At 40.7% G+C, this 20553-nt stretch overlaps 1 protein-coding gene across 2 annotated transcripts in view; it reads right to left on the minus strand.

The window, feature by feature from the left end:
* The window catches only part of LOC142107669 (carbonic anhydrase-related protein 10-like), a 241190-nt gene that overhangs the window by 116231 nt on the left and 104406 nt on the right, over nucleotides 1–20553 (minus strand). Inside the window, exon 2 of one of the 2 annotated variants that reach the window (XM_075191237.1) lies at nucleotides 11863–11937. The exons of the other annotated variant lie outside the window; for it this stretch is intronic. Coding sequence (XP_075047338.1) covers nucleotides 11863–11937 — 75 coding nt within the window. The remainder of the gene's footprint in view (nucleotides 1–11862; nucleotides 11938–20553) is intronic. 2 annotated transcript variants of the gene reach the window in all.

A 20553-nucleotide genomic window follows, 5' to 3' on the forward strand; every position in this document is an offset into this window, starting at 1 on the left:
TATTAAATTATAACACGGATGCAAATCGCTTGTGTAGCAGAACACGGGAAAAACTGAGCTTCAAAATGAGTCAGTGGAAAATGTTAGACCAGACAATTGTCTCCCTGGTGAAATGTCTTACATTGGTGTTCCCGAACTGACCCTTTTTTTCTTTTTATCAATCACTACCTATGGTCTAAAAGTTTACATTTACATAAATATGTACATTTTTGTGTACATGCCTTTGTCTGTGCACAAATTCTATCTCTAATTGTGTTTGTTTCTTTCCAGAGGCACCCACTCACTAGTTTAAATGCGCATTGCTAATGACTTCTTGTCACTGTACTGGCAAAGAGGGGGGAGGGGCTGAACTGAGATGTTTCATTAAATATTAAAGAAAAGCATATAGGAGTTTGTCTTTTCCTTTCCGAATGCACAAAGATGAAGATGGGAAATGTGTCTATCTATTACACACATACCTATAACTACACTGCTTACTTAGTGTTTTTAAACTGTCTACAATGTCCATTTTGTTTTAGTAAACTATCATTCCGCATATAACCTGAGAAGACAAGGTTTAATTCTTGTGCACATAAAACAGTTTACTTTAATGAGATACCAATCATTTGCTTGCATAAATGTACAGTTTGTACAATTATGTCTGCTATGGTAATCTGAGCAAAAATGATAGAGGTAGACACACGTAACATACATTCTCGTAGAGTGTAATATATAGGTGCCGGGTAGTTCAGGCCATTACATTAGCACATTTATAAAGGTGTATTGATCATTTAAATGTTAGATGGTAAGCTGAAAATGATTACACATAGTATAGGTAGTGTTTGAGATATCCTCATTGCTCTGAGTAGATGCTGGTTTGGTAACTTCAAGCTCATTGGAACCCCATTCATATTAGTACTATGGATATTGTATGGACAAAACATGAAAGGGAGGGGGAAGCGTATAGTCTGTCACACCATCTGTGTATGTGCACAGTCACTGATTGAGATTCACAGATGTAAGAACATACTGTGCTGTCATGAACAAGCCATGGGTTGGCAAGGTTTGGTCCCAAAAAGGTAACACTGATCTTGACGAAACTGAAAAATGTTAATGTACACATAAAGTTGATGGATTCAAATTTGCAAAAAGAAAATACATGTCAACGCTTTAAACTGAAGTTAAAAAAAAAGTGTTGAAAAGATTGCATACAATTTAAGAAAATAAGTGCCAAATTGCTAGAGAATAAAAGTTATACATACAAACATTGGAGTGAGCATCATCGTCATCTATTTATTTATATAGTGCCACTTATTCCACAGTGTTGTACAGAGAACTCATTTACATCAGTCCCTGCCCCATTGGAGCTTACAATCTGAATCCCCTAACATACATACACACCGAGAGAGATTAAGGGCAATTTAATAGCAGCCAATTAACCTACTAGTATGTTTTTGGAGTGTGGGAGGAAATCTGGAGCACCCGGAGGAAACTCACACAAACATGGGGAGAACATACAAACTCCACACAGATAAGGCCATGGTTGGGAATCAAACTCATGACCCCAATGCTGTGAGGCAGAAATGCCAACCACTAAGCCAATGTGCTGCCCAACAGGTATACATTTGTATGCCCTAATGCCACTTCTCCTACTTCATTGTAAAACTATCAAATTCCATTCACGTTTATTTTCCATACCACCACTTCTAAATTTCCATAATGTCACTGCATACAAATATGCAAATATTCTGTTGACTAGATAATTGTACTTAGTTTTGATTAGAGATGGTCACTGACCCCCGTGTTTTGATTTTGTTTTTGTTTTTGGATCTGGATTACCTTTGTGTTTTGGTTTTGGTTTTGATTTTGCAAAACAGCCCTTACGTGTTTTGGTTTTGGTTTTGTTTGGTTTTGTGTTGCTATTTTTGAAAAAAATACAATTTTTTTGGTCTAAAATAACCTAATCTAGTGCTCCACCAGTTTCTTAGATAAGTGAGGTAATTCTAAAGCTAATAAATTATGAAAAAAACTGTTTAATCCCTGCTAGGCCGTCCTTAATTCGAACACTTGTCTGCAAATTATACAGTCAAACCTGGTTGTCTACCTCCTCCATCTTTGATTATTGGCAATGTAGCCATAGTCTTTGGGTGTATATTACACCCTCCACTTGTAGTTGAATATAAAAAAAAGCACCCTGCACAGACTGTGGAACTAGAAAGTAAAATTAAATGGACCACGGTAGTTTGGTGGCTTTCTATGCCCCCCTTCCCCCGCCCTCCACTTGTAGTTAAATATAAAAAAAGCAGCCTGCACAGACTGTGGAACTAGAAAGTAAAATTAAATGGACCAAGGTAGTTTGGTGGCTATCTATGCCCCCCCCCCCACCCTCCACTTGTAGCTGAATATAAAAAAGCAGCCTGCATAGACTGTAGAACTAAAAATTCGAATATACAAAGAAATGGACAAAGGCAGTTTGGTATCTGTCTGCATCAGATCCCCTCTCCACTAGGAGTAAAATAGAAAACTATTCAGCTGTTATATAATCTAGAATAGAAATAGAAATTGAGAAAGGCAATTTGGTATCTGTCTGCATCATAATCATCAACATCATCATTAGCGCCCTCGTCGCCTACACAAATCTACCCCTCATCCTCTTCTATTTCCAAAGTGGCATCCTCAATTTGTGTATCACCGGCTACACTCGGGCTGTTCAGGTACACATCAGCAGAACTGATGAAAGGGCCCTAGAGAATAATGTTTGCTCTGAATCAGAAATAACACCAATCCCTGTGGAGAGTCCATCCAACAGTGGGATGTCTAATCGTGAGCATTCTATTAGTGTACCCCTAAAGAGGGACCCTTTCAGCAGTTCTGCTGATGTGTGCCTGAACAGCCCGAGTGTAGCTGGTGATACACCAAGTGAGGATGACACTTTAGAATTAGAAGAGGATGAGGGGGAGTGTCACGGGCACTAGGAGTCTTTACTCAGTATCACCCGCTGATGGTCTTATCAGAGCAGTTGAGTTGGTATATGATTCTCTGATGGCAGGGTGATAATGGAACTGGAAACAGCAGATGGTTAGAGAATGCTCAGAAAGTCTATGACTAGCAGCACTGGTAAACAATAGGTAACTGAACACGAGGATCTGGATGGACAAGGACACGTGAGGGTAGTCAGTGGTCTGCGCACGGCAAGTTGTACCACTGCTATAGTGAGAAGAATGTCCAGGAGTAATAAGGAGGTGGAAGTCAGCGGTCTGCGTATAGCAAGTTGTACCGCTGTCTGTAGTGAAGGAATGGAATCCAGGTGAAGGTAACGGGGAAGTCAGTGGTTTGCGTGTAGCAAGTTGTACCACTGCTTATGTGAGAGGATATATGCAACTGGTGACACAGGGAAACAGGAATCAGTGGTTTGCCTCTAGCAAGTTGTACCACTGAATATATATGTGAGGAAGGACACGAGGAGATAAATGCAATGCAGAGTCTACACGGGTACACTGAACTTGATCCCATGTTGAACTGCATGTATATCGAATTGAACAGCAGGAGACCACGGGAGAGTTGAAGCGATGTAGCAGAGCTGGAAGCCGAGGAGCGTATACTCGATGCTAACAGGCAAGTTGACACAAATGGACACACTGTAGAAGCAGTAGGCAGCGGGTCAGCTGACGGCAGGTAGAATGCAGACTGGAGCGCTGAGACGAGCAGGACTCTGTAGACACGCTGAAGTAGCTAACAGGATTCAGCTGGAACAGTAGCGATGTAACACAGGAGAGTTTGAAGTAATCTGTAACTGTAGATATACGGAGACAGCGGATAGGAATCAGCTGCTGGAGTCACGATGAAACACAGGAGAGTTTGCAGTAATCTGTAACTGTAGATACACGGAGGCAGCGGATAGGAATCAGCTGCTGGAGTCACAATGAAACACAGGAGAGTTTGCAGTAATCTGTAACTGTAGATATACGGAGGCAGTGGATAGGAATCAGCTGCTGAAGACACTAGGAACACGAGGAATAGAAGTGGTCTGGAAACCACAAACGGCAAACAGGAATCAGCATCAGCTGAACACACGAGCAGGCACTGGAATACCTTCAGAGACTCATGAGGAATGAGACTCCAAGATCAGGCAACGTGGTATTGACCACAGGTGCTTAATATAGGGAGTGTTGCCTGATCAGCCAATTAAGTTAAAGGAACAGAACTGAAGGTTAAAAGGGACTGCACATGTGCAGTACCTCATTATAATGGACGGACACGGACCTTAGAAGTAGCACTCACAGTCCGGTGAGTGACAGTGCCCCCCCTTTTAAAGGTGGGCACAGAACACCTGGAACCGGGTTTGTCCGGAAATTTGGTATAGAACTTTTTCAAGAGGGCTGGAGCGTTGAGATCTTCAGCTTTGATCCATGAACGCTCCTCAGGACCAAAGCCTTTCCAATGCACGAGGAAACGAAGAACTCCTTGCGAAATTTTAGCATCCAAAACCTGAGTAATCTCTAAGTCTTCCTCCTGATGAACTTGAAGTGGCCGAGGTGCTGAAGGAGGGACCGAGAAATGGTTGATGATGAGAGGTTTGAGCAAGGAAACATGGAAGGCGTTGGAAATACGAAGACTCTTGGGAAGTAAAAGTTTGAAGCAAACTGGATTTATAACTTGAATGATCCTATATGGACCAATAAAACGGGGAGCAAATTTCATGGATGGAACCTTCAAACGAATATTCTTAGTAGATAGCCACACCCGGTCTCCGACTTTCAATGGTGGAATAGCCTGTCTCTTTTTGTCCGCAAAAGACTTATATCTGGCAGATGTCTTCTTTAAACAGGTTTTTACCTGAGCCCAAATATTTTTGAAGGTTTGACACAAAGTCTCAACAGCAGGAACTTGGGTGGGCGGGAGGGCAGGAAATTCCGGGAAAGACGGATGGTGACCGTAAACCACAAAGAATGGAGTTTTAGATGATGACTCATGGTACATGTTGTTATGAGCGAATTCAGCCCAAGGAAGTAATTCTACCCAGTTGTCTTGATTGGCTGACGAGAACATCCTTAAGAAAGTCTCAAGATCTTGGTTGACTCTTTCAGTTTGTCCGTTCGATTGGGGATGGTAGGAAGATGAGAGTGCTAATCGTATGCCCAAGGTCTTGCAAAGGGCCCGCCAGAATCTGGAAACGAATTGTACTCCTCTATCTGACACGATCTCGGACGGACATCCATGGATACGGAAAATTTCTCTAATGAAATGTTCAGCCAGGGTAGAAGAAGAAGGTAAACCAGCCAAGGGAAGGAAATGCGCCATCTTTGAAAATCTATCCACCACTACCCAAATGGTGTTGCAATTCTTACTAGGAGGAAGCTCAGTAACAAAGTCCATACTAATATGGGTCCAAGGCTTAGATGGAATGGGTAGTGGCTGAAGCAACCCCGCTGGAGTTCTGCGGGGGGTCTTGAACTGGGAGCATAAATCGCATGCCGCGATAAACTCTTTGACATCTCTCCTCATAGAAGGCCACCAATAACTTCGAGAGAGGATTTCAAAGGTCTTGCGTTCACCAGCGTGTCCAGAGAAACGAGAAGAGTGAAACCATGAAAGGATTTTTTTTCTAAGAGCAGGAGGCACGAGGGTCTTCCCAAATGGTAGCACTTTAGTGGAAGAAGCAGCCAGAGAAACACATTTGGGGTCTAATATAAAGTGGTTAGGACTCTCTTCAACGTCTGAGGACGCCACAAAGGCTTGAGATAGAGCGTCTGCTTTTTTATTCTTTGCAGCTGGTTTGAAGGTTATGATTAGATCAAAACGGGAAAAGAAAAGCGACCATCTTGCCTGACGAGGATTTAAACATTGAGCAGACTGTAGGTATGACAAATTTTTATGATCCGTAAAAATTGTCACCGGATGACGAGCTCCCTCTAACAAATATCTCCACTCCTCCAATGCTACTTTAATAGCCAGCAACTCCTTGTCCCCGATGGTGTAATTCTTCTCCGCAGGCAGAAGACCCCGGGAGTAAAAGGCACAAGGATGGAATTTTTGTTGCTCCGATTCCTGGGAGAGAATGGCTCCTAAACCAACATTAGAGGCGTCTACTTCTAGGAAGAAGGGAAGCGTCACATCAGGCTGTCGAAGGATGGGAGCAGAGGAGAAGGACTCTTTAAGAAATTGAAAGGCTTGGAGAGCCTCAGATGACCATTGCTTAGTATTGGCCCCTTTGCGAGTTAGAGCCACAATGGGAGATGCAATTGAAGAGAAGTCTTGAATGAAGCGTCTATAGTAGTTAGCGAAGCCTAAAAAACGCTGAATGGCACGAAGAGTAGTTGGCTGAGGCCAAAGTAACACAGCATTCACCTTTTCTGGATCCATTTGTAGACCAACTCCGGAAACAATATAACCCAAAAATGGAATCTGGGGCAACTCAAATGAACATTTTTCTAAATTACAGAATAATGAATTTTTCCGGAGTCTGGAAAGAACTTCGGCCACTTGTTGGTGATGTGAAGGCAGGTCTTGGGAAAAGATGAGTATGTCGTCCAGATATACTACGACACATACATATAACAAGTCCCGAAAGATCTCATTAATGAAGCCCTTGAAAACAGCAGGGGCATTACATAACCCGAAGGGCATTACTAAGTATTCATAATGCCCATCTCTGATGTTAAAAGCTGTTTTCCATTCGTCACCGGACCTGATTCTAATCAAGTTGTAGGCACCACGAAGATCCAACTTAGTAAAAATCCGGGCTCCCTTGATCCGATCGAACAACTCAGTAATCAGAGGAATGGGATACCGATTTTTGATAGTGATAGCATTAAGTCCACGAAAATCTATGCAGGGGCGTAATGATCCATCTTTCTTCTTCACGAAAAAGAACCCAGCTCCAGCGGGAGAAGTAGAAGGTCGAATAAATCCTCGCTGGAGATTCTCTTGGATGTATTCAGCAGTAGCCTGAGTCTCAGGTAATGAAAGTGGATAAACACGACCCCTAGTTGGAGTCTTGCCAGGTAACAGGTCAATCGGACAATCCCATGAACGATGAGGGGGAAGACGTTCAGACTGAGCTTTATCAAAGACGTCGGCAAATGAAGCATACTGAGGAGGAAGTCCCGGTGAGGAAGGTGAAATGGAGGTTTGCTGTATTCTACGAGGAACAACACGAGAAAGACAATGTTGGTGACATTCAGGTCCCCAAGACGTAACTTGAGGAGTGCGCCAGTCAATCTGGGGAGAATGACATTGAAGCCATGGAAGGCCTAAAACAATCGGACTTGTAGTAACAGGAAGGATTAAAAACGAAATTTCTTCTCGGTGTAGGACACCAATCTGAAGGGTCACTGAAGACGTACTTTGGGTGATGAGACCGTTGATAATACGTGATCCATCGATAGCAGTCACCGTAATAGGAGTCTTCAGGGTAATCACTGGTAGGGACCATTGATTTACAAGGGATTCAGAAATGAAATTTCCCACAGCTCCTGAATCAATCAGAGCTTGGGACTCAAAAGACTTAGTAGCAAATGAAATGGTAACGTCAAATGCACAGATTTTTGATTTCGTAGAAGATGGAGAGGACTCCAGGGACCCTAACTTCACCTCTCCAGAACTAGTTAGGGCCTGGCATTTCCCGATTTTTTGGGGCATGACTGGAGCATATGTGTGGCATCAGCACAATAGATACAAAGTCTATTCTTAATTCTTCGATTCCTCTCTGCAGAGGTTAGTTTGGAACGTCCAATCTCCATCGGTATTACCGGAGGTGAAGCAGGACGATTTGAGAAGTGGGATGAAGAGATGTTTTAGCTGAAGTAGTTCTCTCAGAGTCCCTCTCACGAAATCTGAGATCCACACGATGAAAAAGAGAAATCAAATCTTCTTTAATTTTGTCCGAGAGCCCCTGCCAGAAGGCGACAATTAACGCTTCAGTGTTCCACTGAAGCTCAGAGGCTAAGATCCTAAATTGAATGACGTACTGTCCTACAGTACGAGAACCCTGTCGTAAACGAAGAATGCTGGAGGCAGCGGAAATAACACGACCTGGTTCATCGAATACATTACGAAACATGGAAATAAATTTGGCACTATCCTGTAACAACGGATCATTTCTTTCCCACAGAGGGGAAGCCCATGCGAGAGCTTGTCCGGAGAATAATGAGATGAGATAGGCCACTCTGGAACGATGAGTTGAAAAGTTTTGAGGTTGGAGTTCGAAATGTACTGAGCAATGGTTGAGGAAACCTCTACATGTTTTGGGATCTCCATCATACTTTGACGGAGTTGGCAGGTGAAGCGTGGAAGCCGTAGACACCTGGGATGGCACTGGGGAAACGGAGGAAAGCACAGGAGCATCAACAGAAGCTGTAATATTCTGCCCAGACGTTCTTTGGGAGACTAACGTCTGGTAACATTGTAGTAATAGTTGTTGACAAACATCCTGTTGTTCCACACGGGTGACCAGATGCTGCAGCTGTGGGTTCCGAATCTGGGTCTGTCATGGCCTGATCTTACTGTCACAGGCACTAGGAGTCTTTACCCAGTATCACTCGCTGATGGTCTTATCAGAGCAGTTGAGTTGGTATATGATACTCTGATGGCAGGGTGATAATGGAACTGGAAACAGCAGATGGTTAGAGAATGCTCAGAAAGTCTATGACTAGCAGCACTTGTAAACAATAGGTAACTGAACACGAGGATCTGGATGGACAAGGACACGTGAGGGTAGTCAGTGGTCTGCGCACGGCAAGTTGTACCACTGCTATAGTGAGAAGAATGTCCTGGAGTAATAAGGAGGTGGAAGTCAGAGGTCTGCGTATAGCAAGTTGTACCGCTGTCTGTAGTGAAGGAATGGAATCCAGGTGAAGGTAACGGGGAAGTCAGTGGTTTGCGTGTAGCAAGTTGTACCACTGCTTATGTGAGAGGATATATGCAACTGGTGACACAGGGAAACAGGAATCAGTGGTTTGCCTCTAGCAAGTTGTACCACTGAATATATATGTGAGGAAGGACACGAGGAGATAAATGCAATGCAGAGTCTACACGGGTACACTGAACTTGATCCCACGTTGAACTGCACACAATAATAATAATGAATGAACAGCACTGCACAGATAAACAAAGTCACTAGAATAGTCCAGCAAAAGGAAACACAGTCAATAATAGCAATAGTCTCAGAGGATGGAAACTCCGGAGGAGAACAACTCAGTCCAGATGGATATGCAATACACCAGCACAGTCAATGAGAAGTATGCATACCGTGGTTCAGATGAGCAGGCTGTTAGAGATAGCTGCAGGGATACCTGAGCGGCAGGGAACAGACGAGATGAGAAGTCCTTGCAGAATGGAAGCGGCAGGTAGGTGCAGCGCACTGTAGGTAGGCCAGCAAGGACGGCAAATACTCAGGAAGCAGTAGTATATCGAATTGAACAGCAGGAGACCACGGGAGAGTTGAAGCGATGTAGCAGAGCTGGAAGCCGAGGAGCGTAGACTCGATGCTAACAGGCAAGTTGACACAAATGGACACACTGTAGAAGCAGTAGGCAGCGGGTCAGCTGACGGCAGGTAGAATGCAGACTGGAGCGCTGAGACGAGCAGGACTCTGTAGACACGCTGAAGTAGCTAACAGGAATCAGCTGGAACAGTAGCGATGTAACACAGGAGAGTTTGAAGTAATCTGTAACTGTAGATATACGGAGACAGCGGATAGGAATCAGCTGCTGGAGTCACGATGAAACACAGGAGAGTTTGCAGTAATCTGTAACTGTAGATACACGGAGGCAGCGGATAGGAATCAGCTGCTCGAGTCACGATGAAACACAGGAGAGTTTGCAGTAATCTGTAACTGTAGATATACGGAGGCAGCGGATAGGAATCAGCTGCTGAAGACACTAGGAACACGAGGAATAGAAGTGGTCTGGAAACCACAAACGGCAAACAGAAATCAGCATCAGCTGAACACACGAGCAGGCACTGGAACACCTTCAGAGACTCATGAGGAATGAGACTCCAAGATCAGGCAACGTGGTATTGACCACAGGTGCTTAATATAGGGAGTGTTGCCTGATCAGCCAATTAAGTTAAAGGAACAGAACTGAAGGTTAAAAGGGACTGCACATGCGCAGTACCTCATTATAATGGACGGACACGGTTCCTAGCTACCTTAGAAGTAGCACTCACAGTCCGGTGAGTGACAGGGAGATTTGGGTAGCCGACGAGGGCGCTGATGAGGATGCGGTTGATTGTGTAAGTCCTGCGCCAGTGGCAGCAGGGTGGCACCAGTGGCAGCAGTTCTGGCACGTGAGGTTCTGGCACCAATTTGCACTTTCCAAACACAAGCAGATATGAAGCAGGTGGCAGACCAGAAGAGTTTGACATCTGGGGGGCTGGTTTGAATTTTTTGGTATTTTATACAAGTGGAGGGGGGCCTAGAGAGACAGAAACCAAACTGGCTTTCTCCATTTCAATTAATATTGTACAGTTTATAACGTCTGAATTTTTTTGTATTTTCTACAACTGGAGGGGGGGCCTAGAGAGACAGAAACCAAACTGCCTTTGTCCATTTCTTTACATATTTAAGTATAATGGTATCCAAAGACGATGGCTGCATTGCCAATATTCATAGATGGAGAGGAAGACAATCTGGTTTGTGTGTCGAATTAATGAAGGCCTAACAGGAATTAAACAGTTTTTTGGATAATTTATTAGCTTTACAATTACATTACTTATCCAAGAAACAGGTAGAGCACTAAATTTGGTTATTTTAGGCCCAAAAACATTGATTTTTAATCAAAATAGCAAAACAAAACCAAACAAAACCAAAACCAAAACATGACGGTAATCCAGATCCATAACCAAAATCAAAACCAAAACACGGGGGTCAGTGAGCATCTCTAGTTAGAATATAAGGGGAGGATATTTATGGTGGTTGAAGAGCCAGTGAAGCTCTAGGCACTGTAGGTTAAATTATAGGGAAGGAGAGCAAATGCTCATCATGCAATTCCTTGATGTCTTGGCTGAAGTGAAATAGCAGGCAAGCAACTACTAATATGGGGCCTATGTATCAAACCCTTAACCATGCAGAAACTAAGTTTTTGGAGTTATCACCTGCATTAGGCAAAGTACCGCACTCCAAGTAACACTCAATGGGAACTGTGGTGTGGGCAAATTTATCAAGCTCTGAAAAGCTTAGCTTTTCTGGGCTTAACCTGATGGCAAACACCATCTTCAATCCCATGGGGAGCGCATTGCAGGAGAGGGATCTTTGGATCCCTCTCCAGCTGCATCCTGTTCTCACCGACATTTGCAAATGCACAACCCTAGTTTGCATGCTCTGTAAAGATTCCAGGGGGTAAATTTATCAAGCTGCGAGTTTCTGGCGGGTTTTCGATCAAACAGATTCATCTTCGGGACAGCCTCCTATTGGAAAGCACTGTCTCAACATGACTTTAATAGTAAATTACTATGCTTATTCATTTGTTTCTACAATGAATTCTAATTCAATTCAAATTCAATTTCTACAATGACAAAATTAAATTAATGGTAACCTCTATGAGTCTTATAATATTTTTCAGCAAGAAAAAATGTATCAATGGGCATCAGTTGTTTTTTACCTAATACTTTACTGGGCAACTTAAGTTTCAAGCCTAAGTTATGTATTATTGCCAGGAAAAGGTCTCTTGTGACTTTATTGACTTATCTTTGGTTCATTGACAGAGCATCTATTAAAGGTATGGTAGGATAAAAGAGCTTAAAAGCCCTCCACTTTTAATGCATCGTACAAAAACATTGATAATTAATTTGTATCACAATATGCTATATCTGCTGACATATTAAGTTTAATAGCTTATTTATTTTAACAAAACATGAATATTATAGAATTATCACACATACCTGGCACAAAGCTCCCTTGGACAGCTTCTTTATATGCCCACCACTCTTCATAAGTCTTAGCTGGGCTGAACTGTGCTGAGAGTAAGTAAAGGCAGTATTAGTACGGAGAAAATATGTACATTATAAAATAAGACGACACATAACTTCATTAATATGTAAAGTTATTCTACCACAATAGTTCTGCATAAATAAACTAAATGTCTCAGACCTAAAAACACACCAGTAAAGTAAATTAATTAAATCATCACATAAAGAAATAATTATATGCAAATTATGGGAAGAAGCTTAAACTTATGTTTACACCATCAAGGAATGATATTTCCAATGTAACACATGATCATCGGATACTTTACTTTGGTTGATTCAGTCCAAGCAATTAGAGCAGCTTTGAGGTGAAACAATATATCCAGGCAATTAAGGGCAGTATATAGTTATTCTACCATAGGCCTTTATGACTACTGACTATGTCAGTAACTGTGCAACCAGTTACTACCCAATAGCTATATAGTGTTTTGTCCAGGCAAAAGCCAGACATACACAGGTAGGTTATAATGTGCCCTTTATCTTTAAGTGTATCTTGTCTTAACTGTTCTTGTTAATAAATACATTCAATTGTGGAATTCTTAAACTTTTGTGTCCATTTTATGACATGTCTGATCCAAGTTAAATAGTGTGAAATATAACAATATATTTTATAGCCGTGCATATATTTTATTTAAACAAAAGCTCATACATGCTACTCTATTCCTGTATTGCACTTGTTAATTTGCATTTTGCAGACTTTTATAGTCTTTGGGGGAAATTCAATTCCCTGCATTGTTCTGGCAGCGCCCAATTACCATTAGTACGCTAATTTTAACGTGGATTTTTGCTCGCAGCTCTAAGAGCTGCGCCAAAAAATCAGTGTTGAGATTACCATAGTAATGGTAATAATGCGCACTGTTGGCGTAGTAATGGTAATAGTGTGCGGCCCTCATTATTCTAAAAAACAATTCCCTCCTTTGAGTAGAGCTGGACAACGATAGCATGAGTCCCTCTAAGCTTTTATGGAAATATCTTACATAGTCTGTCATTATTTTACCTTTTACTACAATTTGCATTTTATTTATTGTTTTACAGCTTAATTATAAGTGATACCAATGCACTATTCTTTTTAAGGTAAGTTTGACTACGGCTGGGTACACACTACAAGCTTTTCACCCGATTATCGTGCCAATCACACAATGAATGACCGATAGGTCCGATATCGCATTAGTGTGTTAGTTCCACCGATCATGTTTTATCATTCCAAAGCACATCGTATCGTTTGATTTGATTTTCTAAATGGACTATAAATCTCTATAAATGATGGAACAATGTCGGGCAAATTCTGAAGTGCGTGTGCATTCACGACCATCAGTGTAGGCATATCTCTGTAGACTTTACAGAGTCACGATATTTTAGCAGATGGTTATGGCAGATGAAGAGCACAGATCTAAAGGTAGATCCTGTAAAACTTGTATAGTGTAAATTGGCATACTGATCAGGACTTTCAATCATTAACGATATCACATTGGGAGAAATTTTCTGTAGTGTGTACCCAGTCTAAGGTCTGAGCATCCAACCATGGCCTTATCTGTGTGGAGTTTTTTATGTTCTCCCCGTGTTCACGTGGTTTTCCTTCGATTTCTGCGGTTTCCTCCCACACTCCAAAAAACATACTAGCAGGTTAATTGGCTGCTATTAAATTGACCTTAGCCTCTCTCTGTCTGTTTGTGTATGTTAAGGAATTTAGATTGTAGGCTCCAATGGGGAAGGGACTGATATGAATAAGTTCTCTGTACAACGCTGCGGAATTAGTGGCGCTATATAAATAGCTGATGATGATGTTTTCAGTTTTGAAAAGTGGAGGATACAACATCTTGCGGTGAATGAGGTCACTGGAATGTTGAGTGTGTTCATCTTTAGGGAGGCAGTGGCCTATTATCTTGTAGGATTATCTAAGCAAAGACAGGGCTGCATGGAACAATGAGGGGGGGTATTATGATGTGAGAATGAAGGGAAGTGTAAAGACTCAGACTGAGAGGTAAATTGTGGAAGGCTGTGATGTCAAACGCACCTCTACATGAAATGTGCTTATATGCAACAAGTGTCATTAATCCTTTGGGTTCATCATAGCAGTCTAAACCTAAACTACAAAATTAACAAACATTTATATATTCTTCAATGGAGAAAACATTTCAAAGTCTAGTGGTTTCAGTGCCATTTTAATCCAATTTTCCTTCCAAATGGAATGCTGCTGTAACATGTTTCTTGTGAAAATCATTATTTTAAAATTCATGAACCCATTTATTCATAGGTTCACCAACAGCATTGAATAGATACATGAGGTAAACAGGCTTTTGAAGCTGTTGATGAAAGGAATGCATACATATTGGTAGTTTTTGAAATGTGATGATGTTGAATAGTAAAGAAAATTATTTTAGTAGCTTTTCAATTGCAGTTGTTTCTTTTATTAAGCAACTATGTCTATTTTTAAATAAACTATCATACTAATAGCAAACAGACTGAGAAAAGAATTGCTGCCCACAGAATTTCCATCCCTGTTGGAAAATTTGTCACCTCCGGGTTGGGATAAAGATTTTGTGAGCTTTTAACACTTCTAATAAATCTGACAAAATGTATCTAGCTCAGTGGCAATAATATGCCTAGCTCTGCAATGGCTAATGTGATATCACTTGCAATTGTCCTGCAAATACCCTGCTTTGTAATTTAAACTTTTCGTCCTATATCAGGGCTGATCTAGACACTGAGGTTAATTGCTGACAGGGTGGTTTAGTTTTTTTTTCCCTCTGCTGAAGATTATGAGATTGCATTTTTTAGTTGTGCTACTTTTTACAGCACTGATCACTTGATACAGCATGGTAGACACTTGTTCATAATGATCTCCTACTTCTAGTCTAAATGGTGATTTTTCAAAAATTAGATGTTGTTATGTTCACATTCTGATTAGGAAAAAAAAAGAAATGTGTGAATCACCAAACACCTTGAAGATGCGGTGTCACTCTAAATCCAAAAGGTTATCCAGCAAAAAGTAAAAAGTACAGGCAATAAATGTATAGAGAGGATCCACAACACAAACATCCATTAAAATATTGTGTACATAATTTTCAATATATTATTATTATTACAGTGTTCTGCAGCGCCGTACAGTAGGGAAAACAGTACATAAATAAAACAGGGACATACAAGGTAGACAAAATAAATGCATATATGAAAACAAAGGGTATGGAGGACCCTGCTCTTTAGAGAGATTACATTCTATGTGGAAGAGGGCATAGCTGAAACAAGAGGAGCAAGTGGAGCTTAGAGTGGAGATTGGGACAGCTGTGAGAGTACATTAGTGTGAATAGTGTTATTAGGGATAAGGTCACCTCTAAAAAAGAGATGGTTTTTCAAAGAGTATTTAAAGATTTGAAGGTTGTGGGAAAGTCTAATTGGATGAGGTAGGAAATTCCATAAGGGGGAAGCAGCACGGGAGAAGTCTTGTACGCTGGAGTGAGAGGTAGATCTAAGAGGGCGAGATTTGAGATGTATGAATGGGTGGTGGTGTTGAGGGCTTTGTAGGTAAGTTTGAGCAATTTGTATTTAATTTTGGAGGACATCGGAAGCAAGTGTAGGGATTTGCAAAGTGGTGAAGCAGATGTGGAGTGGTGAGAAAGGAAGATCAGTCTTGCAGCAGCGTTTAGGATGGATTGAAGTGTGGATATATGGATGTCAGGAATGCCAGATAGCAGGAGGTTGCAATAGTCAATATGGGAGTTGAGAGAATGAATAAGAGTTTTGGTAGCATGTTGAGTAAGAAGAGTGCTTGGGAGACCGAGGAAATTGTGGTGTTATTAACAGTGAGGGGGATTTGAGGGCAGGTGGTGACTCTGGCAGGAGCGAAGATAATAAGCTATAATACAGTATATACAGCATTACAAGTTAAGATCACTCTCCATTACAGAGATAGTTCTTAGGCCAGTTTTGTGTTTTGTATCAGCCAGGGCATAAATATATAAGCAGCCACTTTACAGTAAACTGATCACTTTTGAAAATATGCATTCACCAAAGGTATCTCAACAACAGCATTAATGGAAACTTATAACCAAGAATAGATAGCAGTTTAACTCATTAGAGACATTTTTTTAAATGAGCTAGAAAAGGTAGAGATGGGACACCTGTGAACAGGTGCCATATTTTGCACAGTGGAGAATGACTGTTTCACTGCATAAAAGGACTTAGTTTTCTACATTATGTCAGAGGTGATATTACTTACACTGAGGTGTCATTTAAAGTGCCTCAAATCATCCTACATATTTATTATTACAAAATAAATATATTTGACACTTGAAATAAAGGCATTTCTAATATTCTTTATTCATTTGTGTCTGGTAATAGTAAATAAGGGTCAATCCAGCAGGGTGGGAGGCTACATAGGGAGGTAGAGAGTGTACAATTAGGGTTTTTGTTTTCCTTCATTCTTTCATGGACATAACATAACCTAAAAATAAAAACTCTAATAACAAAGCCATAGATACTTATTTTACATTTTAATGCCAGTTAGACACTTTTTTGGAAGACATTTACAAGATCTATACAGGCTTATAAAGGCAGACTTGTACTTTCACTTTATTTTTAATGAAAACATTAAGGCATAAGCTATTCTTACCCTGCTCATATTTATAAATATTGAGTTGTTGTTAATTGTAATAAATATACAGTGTGCGGCTCATTTAGAGTTTACGCACTAAATACACATAGGAAAAGATACACACTAAATAAGTGGATGCTTCTCAAAATGTGCTCAAAAACAGTAGCATTTGTGTCAGGTGTACATTAGGCGTAAAAATCTGTATATTTACTCCTAAGGATAGAGAGAAGATGTGGTTTAACAGTAAAACTTAAGTCACCTTACTTTATTTGCACATTCCAATAATATAATGGAGTTTCATATACACATGAGAGAATATTGTCTCAACAGTTATTTGTCACAAACACGTTCCCAGCTTCCGTGAATTTGGGGTGTTTGCTGTATGAGGTCACACGATTCCAGCCCACAGTCTCTCTTTACCTATCACACAAGCTATAGACCTACTGAATCGCCCCAAACAGCGCTCACACCACTACATACTTCAGGTTTGCCACCACCTATTGAATACGGGCAATAGGACCCCCAATATACTGTCCCACACTAGCACACAATGCTTCTAGCTGCTCACAGACTAGCAAGACTCATACCAGCAAACAAAGGGTTAATTCTTCACACCTCCAGACTGTTACACAAAGGTAAATGTAAGCACACACTAAGCATGTTAATCAAATGTATCAACAAATCACACACTGGCATTGAAAGGGTTAACTTGGTCGAGCTATATTCTTCTTAACATGCTAATGGATTGTTAGAGTATCAAATACGAAACATAATAAATTATAGATTGAATATACAAAAGTACAGGGCATTCAAATATAAAGAAAAATAATGAATAAACAATTAATAGATTGACATGCACAAGCAAAACAGTTTAAAATAAAAAGAATTAGATTCCGAGTACAACTTACATCAAAGTGGTATATTCTGGCCAAGGGAAATTGGCTTGGAAGATGGACAGTTTCTCAATGTGAATTGTTTTCCCAAAGTCTGACAACTTGTTGTAACTGGTCTCAGTTTTTTAAAGATACTTTCACACCTGTCCCCACCCCCAGGGGTTGTGTCTGTGATAATTTTATCAATCACCATTTGCATGTTCCCTGATTTACTACCCAATTCTGCTATGTGACCTAACTTTTCTGTGGAGCGTCACACAGACCTAATTTCATTATTAATAATTAATTATTAATTATTAAATAAATCCCTTATGAATTGGTACATCTTTTGATACCAAACATGATGGAATTATGACAAAGTGACATACCTTTTCCAAAAATATGTGATTATAACTGTTCCCGGATACCGCAAGTACCTGACATTCACAACGCTGGTGTGATTTCTACTCCTCAGTACGGAGTGTGAACTATGAATATATTTTCCTTTGAAGCTCATATTTCTATATATCTTTATAGGCAGTCTTCAAATGTTATCTTTGTCTACAAGGATCTCACCTAGGCATATGGCTCTGTCATTTACATTTAGTGGTTTATTGTGTTTACACTGCCTATTGAAAGGAAGTCAATTAGGAAGTGGAATACATGATCAAAACAATGGATGTCTGTGATCTGCATATCTTAAGCAGGTCTCCTTGAACTAATTACCTCCTGCTTGGCTAATTGTTTCCTTTTTAAAAACATTTGGTCAAACATTTATCAGAGTTAAAAATCAGTTTCATTAATATATCAATGTCATGTTTTATTTGGGCCCTGACATTTAATATTCTATGTCATCATATCAAATGTATGCTCTCATCCTGACATTATTAATAATTGTGAAAATGCATTTTCAATATAAATACAATTAAATAGAAACAGATCCAAATTATTTATTTATTTAAAATCAAATAGAAATCTTCTTCTTTGCTAAGTAAAATGAATAAATGGCTGCGACTTGAGCTAATATTGTTGCAAATGCTAAATTGTGCTGCAGATAGTCATCATCATCATTGTGTATCGCTGCACCTGCCCACCAGTACCTGCAAGAGATATGCCTCCTAAAAGGAGCATCTTTAAATGCATATGACTAATTATGTTGCAATTTCTTAGCTGGAATTCAATTCCACGCACTTTGCCTGCTGCTCATCATGGTGAATTGAATTCCCCCCTACATGTAGTCAGTATGCGCTTGCTCACCCCTACTCTCCCTATTCTGCCTCTCTAGCTACAACTGTTGGCTTGAAGATGATGTAACTGCAGTTAAACAATGTCTGAGAGAAATATAATGCAGCTCAAGTCTCTGAAGTGTGTCTTGGTACTCATAGCTCATAAGTACAATAGAAATTTGTGTGAGATGTATCAGATTCAATGTCTCTTGTAGTCATCTGTAAGCTGTAGAATTGTCTGTCCCTGGAGGAGGAAGAAACCATATTTGCTGGAAGTAAGTGACTGTAAGTGAGTCTGTCAAGCAGGTGTGGGCGGGGGAGAGGGAACATTTGTGTAATATGGGGCTGTATTGACATAATGTGAGGATGTGTTGATGTAATGTGGGTTTTGTTGGGTTTATTAATTTTATATATAAAATTCATTGGTCTGTTTGTTTGTTTGTTTGCTTGACTGTCCGGTTATGCATTCAGGCTCCTTTGCACTGATTGAAATTAAACCAACGTGAGGTGGTCCAGTTGGATGCTAACCTGGTATTAGGGGGGTTAGGGTCGGATCTTTCGTTGGTGTGTGCTGACCAGAACTTCGACCAGGGTGGCCTGTTCTGAGCCTTCCACTGGATGGATTTGGACAAAAACTTAACAGAATAGTAACATTGACTCCCAGAAGACATACTAGGGCAGGCCTGGTAACCGGTGGCTCTCCAGATGTTGTGAAAATACAAGTCCCAGTATGCTTTTCCTGTACATAGCCAGCTGATAGCTGGCAGGGCATGCTGGAATTTGTAGTTTCACAACAGCTAGAGAGTCACAGGTTGGCCATGCCTATACTAGAGGTTTGAGGTCCCAGTCAGACCTCCTGTTTGTGTACGTTGGGCAGAACATTGACCCGGGGAGCCTGTTCTGGGCCTTCCACTGGATGGATTTGGATGAGATTTAATATAAAAACAAAAACCACATTGTACAGTCACCTCATAGGTGTGTTGGTAGAGCTGCTAAGCTGCTTCTTATTTTTAAAACATTGACAGTTACATCCAATTCATTGATAGCTTAATAGCTTGAAGATTTAAAACCGGCAATGCCAGGTACATCAGCAAGTATATTAAAAATCAATGTGAGTCTTTAAATTAAATGTGGTGGGTTAGGTCTAGTTGGAGATAGGAGGACTTTTTATTAAATGGGAATGCTATTAATTCAGTGTTGGGGATGGTTGGGGAGGTAAGAATCTTAATTGTTAAGGGTGGATGATATTGATTTAATGTTGGGGCTGGTTGGGGGAAGGAAGGTCTAAAGTATTCAGGCATTGCTCATCTTTCTAGGAGGTGAATGTATTTTTCCAAAATATGGACTCAAACAAGCAACTGAGCTATTCCATTTTTCGGACTGTCTATAGCAGTGAAGTCAGGACTTTTTCCTTATTGCAGGGACAATCAGGAGGCATATCCTGCTTTACACTGCTATGCTCATAAAGGGAGACCTGCATGCAGTGGTTTCAGCATTGCAACCACTTCCAGCATAGCCAGTGTGCTGGAAAAGGTTGGCGGGCAGCCTTACACTGTTTAAAGTGATAACTACACTCCTTGCACTGTGACCATATGCACTGCTGTGGTATTGCAGTACCAACACCAGCTGTGTAGCAAAGCCTAGTGGTGGCACATATTTTTCCCTGCCTCCTGTTGATTTGACCCCACCATCTGAAAATTTGGCCTCACCTGCAACAGGAGAACACTTCCAGAATATTTTCATTGGCCACTTTAAATTCTCAGTCTGTCACTGACTTAAATGATGTTTACCTGAGGACAGTGTGTGTAGTTTCATTAACAGTATTCCTTTTAGCTCTCTGCTTCCATGTACCATCAAACCAATCACAGGAGCTTTTGTGACAGTTGCATATAAGAGGCTAAATGGTAGCGTATAAGGC

This window comes from Mixophyes fleayi, chromosome 11 (genome assembly GCF_038048845.1).
Source record: "Mixophyes fleayi isolate aMixFle1 chromosome 11, aMixFle1.hap1, whole genome shotgun sequence".
Classification (NCBI taxonomy): Eukaryota; Metazoa; Chordata; class Amphibia; order Anura; family Limnodynastidae; genus Mixophyes; species Mixophyes fleayi.